The sequence below is a fragment of the Aquila chrysaetos genome, chromosome 17, assembly GCF_900496995.4.
Source record: "Aquila chrysaetos chrysaetos chromosome 17, bAquChr1.4, whole genome shotgun sequence".
NCBI classification, from domain to species: domain Eukaryota; kingdom Metazoa; phylum Chordata; class Aves; order Accipitriformes; family Accipitridae; genus Aquila; species Aquila chrysaetos.
The window spans coordinates 2375817-2381877 of NC_044020.1; the positions used below are offsets into that span (position 1 = coordinate 2375817).

Consider the following 6061-nt stretch of genomic DNA (forward strand, 5'->3'; position numbering starts at 1 on the left):
GGGCGCCGCTCTGGCTCCGCCCACCGCCTGCCCCTTGAATGGAGCCCTCGTTCGGGCCCCTGCGGTTCGTTTGGGTTTTTTTGGCTGGGGTTAAGGCTCTGTCCCAAGGGGTTTAGACACCCCTAAACCCAGGTGATTTGGGATCCCTGGATTTGGGAGAAGCCCGTCCGTGGGATTTAGGAATTGTAGTGGGCGAGGATAGGGGTTGTGTATTAGGGCCGAAGGGATTTTGGAGGAACGGGGCCAGCACGGACCTTGAGGATCGACAAGGTGGCCCTGCGTCAGGGATTTGGGGTCCTCGGCGGAGGTGGATCCTCGCATTTAGGTGATTTATGGGTGCCCACCACAGGACTCTTAATCCCAGGGTTGTGGGTTCGTGGGTGCCAAAAAGGACTGTGGTGGGTTGGCCCTGGCTGGGCGCCAGGTGCCCACCGAAGCCGCTCTATCGCTCCCCCTTCCTCAGCTGGACGGGGGGGAGAAAATATAACAAAAGGCTCATGGGTCAAGATAAGGACAGTTTAATAAAGTGAAAGCAAAGGTCGAGCGCAGAGGCAAAGAAAAAACAAATGATGTTATTCTCTACTTCCCATCAGCAGGCGATGTCCAGCCACTTCCTGGGAAGCAGGGCTTCAATACACGTAGTGGTTACTCCGAAAGACAAAAGTGCCCCCCTTCCGTCTCCCTTTACTTAGCTTTTATATCTGAGCTGATGTCATACGGTATGAAATATCCGTTTGGTTAGTTTAGGTCAGCTGTCCTGGTTATGTCCCCTCCCAAGATCTTGCCCAGCCCCAGCTTGCCGTTGAGGGGGGGCAAAAATGTTGGAGGGACAGCCTTGATGCTGTGCCAGCGCTGCTCAGCAGTAGCCAAAACACTGGTGTGTTATCAACACCTCTCTAGCTACCGATGCGGAGCACAGCTCTACGAGGGCTGCTATGGGGACAATTAACTCCATCCCAGCCAGACCCAATACAGGGGGTAACGAACCAAGTGCCTGTAGGATTTGGGTGCGTCCAGCTGAGGCGAGCAAGGATCCTTTGGTCTGAGAGGTTTAGGACTTAACCAGCTGAAGGAGGTGAGGTAGCCGAACCCAAGAAATTTGAGCGCCTTTGGCCAAAGGGGTTTGTGACCCACGGACCCGCCGGGTTTAGACGCAAAGAGCCCAGCTGGGTCAGGCGTCTCCATCCTCCACTATAGCTGACTGGGGGATCCAGAGTGGTTTAGACCCCTCATGTCCAGGAGGGTTAGGCACCAGGCTTTTGAAAGGGGTTTAGGGTCTTCAGCCTCGGTGGTCTGGGAGCCTTCGGTCCAAGGGTCTTAGGAACAAGAGCCCAAAGGGATGAGGTACATCCAGGCCAAGGATTTCAGTACGCTGAACTACACAATTTGGGATCCTCGATGGCTAAAAGGCTGAGGCACCATCTGCCCACGAGATTTAGGATCATCGGGCCATTAGGCACCTCCTGCCTGAGGCTCAGACCCTGCGGAGCAGTAGGGCCGGCCCGCAGGCTCCTTGCCAGCCCCGACCGCCAGGACCGCCAAGCCCTGCCCGGGGAGGGGGTCTGGCAGGGGCCAGGCAGGCCCTGGGGTCATGCCAGCTCTCGCTGGGCACACAGCCAGAGCCCCCGGGGGTGATAACGGGGCCGTACCCGGCCGTTCATAGCCACGTTTGTCCTTTCTCCCCAGGGATCGACCCCTTCCCGCTTGCCGGACACCTCCAACTCCTTGAAAGCAAATGTGGACAGACCCCCCGGCCCCGTTCCACCTCCTCCGTCCGTCCCATCCCTGCCAGCACCCAGGGCAGGGCAGCTCCATCGCCCCACCGGCCGGGTGGTTATCATCTCCAGCACCGGCCAGACCCCACACCCAGCAGCAGCACCCCGGCACACCTCGCCTCGGCCCCGTGGTTGGGAGCCAGGGCGGTGGAGGAGGGAGCGGGGAGCCCCTTTTCCTCCTCCTGGGAAGGCTGTGGCTCTTGCAGCCGTTACGCGCTCGCTTCCCCTCCAACACAAGGCAGACTCTTTGCCCAGCCCCAGCAAACACACAACCCCCCGGGAGCTGGGGCAGGATCAGGATTTGAAATCCTGTACGGCCCCAGCAGAGGCACGGAGTCACCGTCACGCCCGGCACACAACAAGCAGCCCAGTGTTAAAAACAAACAACAGACACAGGCAAGAAGTTTCTGAGACATTGAAATAAAAACCCAGACCAGTAACTCTTAAAAATGGGAACTCTCCATATCAAATAAGTTCCTTTTTTCTTTCATTAACTGCCTTGTTTTAGCTATTTCCAGACAGGAATCGATCAATTCTTTATAAAATGCAATAGAAAGGAGTAAAAATAAAGGCAAAAAGCTATTTACAGAAACCAACGGGGAGAGTACCGAAATGCCTCTAGCCTTCTCACTTCTTCTTGGGTGATTTTCGGGCCCTGGACTTGGCTTTGGGTTTCGACCGCTTTGCCTTCTTGGGCTTGGCCGCCTTCAGCGACTTGGCCTTAACAGTCTTTGGCTTCTTGGCTTTCTTCGGGCTGGACCTCGACTTCTTCCTGGCTTTCCTGGCGGCAGATTTGGGCTTCTTTGCCGGCGACTTGGCTTTCCTGGGTCTAGCCGCTTTCCGGGGCGACGTGGATTTCCTGGCCACCTTCTTCCTCTTCTTGGCCGGGGACTTCTTCGCCTCGTCGGCCTTGGCCAGGCGGAAGGAACCAGAGGCGCCGACCCCTTTGGTCTGTTTGAGGACGCCGGCGGCGAGCAGGCGCCGAATGGCGAGCTTGATCTGGACATCGGCGTGCTGGCCCACCTTGTAGTGACTCTTCACGTACTTCTGGATGGACTGGCGGGAGGACCCGCCGCGGCTTTTCTCGGCGCGGATGGCCGCCGCGATCATGTCCGAATAGGCGGGGTGGGCCGCCGGCCGTCGTGCCACCCTGGCCCGCTTCGGTTTGACCGCGGGAACCGGGGCCGGGTTCTCCGTCATTCTTAACGCTTCGCCCCGCGACGCCCCGCTAATCCCTTCGCGGTGGGGGAAGCCTGGTCTGCGCGGCCGGGGGGACCCCCCACCCTTGGGGAAGGAAGCGGTGGGTAAGAACCGCAGCGAAGCCGGTGCCGGTGCCGGTGCCCGTGCCCGTGCCGGTGCCGGTGCCGGTGCCGGTGCCCGTGCCGGTGCCGGTGCCGGTGCCGGTGCCGGTGCCGTCTCTGCGGCAGCCCCCGGCGCAGCCAGCCTTTAAAGGCGGGGTGCGGACCGCGGGGAGGACTTCCCCGCTCGCGCCACCCGCCCCGCCACCGGTGTCCCCGTGTGTCCCCGTCCCCCCCCCGGCTCTCCGTTCCCCCCCCCCATCAGCCACAACCCGACCCGACTCGACCCGACCCGCCGGGCTGGGACAGGGAGGGACGCTGGGGATGAGGGGGGACACGGGGAGGAGCACTTGGAGGGGACACCGGGGGGGGGTTCGCTGGGGGACAAGGAGGAGTATTTGGGGGGGGACAGTGGGTGGGGACGAGGAGGGGCACTGGGGGGATCGCTAAGGGACAAGTAAAAGTATTTGGGGGGACAAGGAGGGACACTTGGAGGGGACACTGGGGGATGAGGAGGGACACTGGGGGGGTGCTGGGGGACAAGGAAGAGTATTTGGGGGGGACAGTGGGGGGGGAGAAGGAGGGACACTGGGGGGGTCGCTAGGGGACAAGTAAAAGTATTTGGGGGGACAAAGGGGGACACTGGGGGACAAAGAAGAGTATTTGGGGGGGACAGTGGGTGGGGAGAAGGAGGGACACTGGGGGGGGTCGCTAGGGGACAAGGAAGAGTATTTGGGGGACACTGGGGGACAAGGAGGGACACTCAGAGGGGACACTGGGGGATGAGGAGTGACACTGGGGGGGTTGCTGGGGGACAAGGAAGAGTATTTGGGGGGGACACTGGGGGACAAGGAGGGACACTCAGAGGGGACACTGGGGGACAAGGAAGAGTATTTGGGGGGACAGTGGGTGGGGACGAGGAGGGACACTTGGAGAGGACACTGGGGGATGAGGAGGGACACTGGGGGGTTGTTGGGGGACAAGGAAGAGTATTTGGGGGGGACACTGCGGGACAAGGAGGGGCACTGTGGGGGGACGGGGAGGAGTGTTTGGGGGGACACTGGGTAGGGACAAGGAAGGACACTGGAGGAGACAACAGCAGGACAAAGAAGGACCGCTTGGGTGGGGAGGAGAGACACTGCGGGGGGCATGGAGGAGACAAGGAGGGGCACTTGGGGGGGGACACTGGGAGGGGAGAAGGACACTGGGAGGGGACATGGGGGGACACCATGGAGTGCTTGGGGAGACAGGGAGGGACATGGCAGGGACACTCAGCAACATCAAGACAGATGGAGGGACAATAAGGGGGGGATGCTGGGGGTCAGGGAGGGACATTTGGGGGGGGACACAAGGAGTGGCACAGGGAGAAACGTCAGGGGACAAGGAGGGACACTAGAGGAGACACTGGGGGGGGACACCAAGGAGAGAAGGGGGAGCACTGGGCTCAAAATAGGCTCAGCAGCAGTACCCCACAGCCCAACGCCTCTGCCCCCCTCCTCTGCCCTCTTTGCTCCCCACCAGCTGCTTTGGGGACATCAGCTCAGCCCTCGCATGTGTGTGGCGGGGGTCACAAATAAGAGGCTGTCCCCTTTTTGGGAGGGGGGGACACACAACTCTCTGTGAGGGGACAGAGCAAGGACATATAACAGTGACAACCAGCCACCCTTTCCCAGCTGGGTGAGTGGTCGGCTGTTCCTGGGAGATTAAATGTAGCTGCTATCATCATCTGGCCCGTAGGATTTTGATGATCTTTTCCCCCTTATTTCTTAAAAACACACGGGCGCAGCCTCCTGGTGCCTACCGACACGCCGTGCGGTGCTTGGAGGTGAACCCCAGCACCTCCAAACCCCTCCGAGCTTCACCAGGGCATTAAAATACACAGCGAGCATCTGTCTGTAACCTCGATGTGCCTTAGATGCCCAGGGGCATGAAAACCACCGGCCAGGGACACACAGAAGTATACATAAAAATAGATGTAGATATATAAAGAGAAATAAATATAAGTATAGGAATAGAAAGAGTAGAAATAGAAAGAATGGAAATAGAAATAGTAGAAATAATAGAAATTAGAAACAGAAATAAAAGGAAACAGACATTAAAAAAAAGAATAGAAATAGAAATATTTGATGCCCCCTTCCTGACATACACACATATTACGTGAGGGTGCGTCATGCCCTGGGCCCAGGAGGAGGCACTCGGCCCCCTGATGCCTTCCCACGGGTGGAAGGGCTGCCGGGGGCATCCCCTTGTGCCTCCCTCCCTGGTGCCCTGCTTCATTCGGGGAGCAGCGAAGGTTCGCAGCACCTGCAAACTACTTGATTTTATTAAGAGCAAAGAGCTCCTAATTACAGAGAGGAATAACCACCCTTTCACTTCCCCTGGGTTGTTTTTTTTTTTGTTTAAGATCTAACGAATACATCATTTTCCATCCCATATGGAGCATACGGGCAGCAAGCTCCGACGGCCTCTGTATGACGCTTCAACCGGCCGAAGGACCTCTCATTTTTCCTAGCCAGGAATAAACCGCCGTCGGTGGCTGCCTGCACGTAGGCAACCCAGGTGCACGCAGATAACACCCCATCTGCTTTTATTTGCATCCAAGTTTTTAACCGCCAGAAGCGGCTCACCCGTATGCAGGGCTCGGAGGGTAGATGAGGAGGGGGGGTGTGTAAGGATTGGCCCCGAGCCCCCGGGGTTGGTACAGCACCGCGGGCTGACCGCAGAGCCTCCAGCCTTAAAAACCAGGCAGCCGTTATCAGGGCAGCGCAGTGATGGGGAAGCAAGCAGAGGGGGAGGCAGGGAGGAAGGAGGGCAGATGCTTCACCTAACTTTAGCCAGCTGAAAATTAAGGGTCTAATCTCAACCGGTCACCTGGGCAGCTCCCGCAGTCAACCGGGGTTGCTCAGCCTCCTCCGGCGGGTGCCGCTGCCGGCGGGCAAACACCCTCTCCTCTATACATGGCGGTTCTGACCCTTTCATCCAGACTAG

At 58.7% G+C, this 6061-nt stretch overlaps 1 protein-coding gene and 1 long non-coding RNA gene across 2 annotated transcripts; both read right to left on the bottom strand.

Moving 5' to 3' along the window:
• Positions 1-2216: 2216 nt before the first annotated feature.
• Positions 2217-3169, bottom strand: LOC115352299 (histone H5). The gene has a single exon (XM_030040230.2). It carries the CDS (start codon positions 2973-2975, stop codon positions 2403-2405), a length of 573 nt encoding a protein of 190 aa, XP_029896090.1. The 5' UTR covers positions 2976-3169; the 3' UTR covers positions 2217-2402.
• A 386-nt stretch (positions 3170-3555) lies between these two features.
• Positions 3556-3983, bottom strand: LOC121233879. Its single transcript, XR_005934182.1, has 3 exons — positions 3948-3983; positions 3868-3913; positions 3556-3574 (listed from the first exon to the last, which is right to left on the bottom strand). It is a non-coding gene; the product is annotated as an uncharacterized LOC121233879 (long non-coding RNA).
• Positions 3984-6061: the final 2078 nt, after the last annotated feature.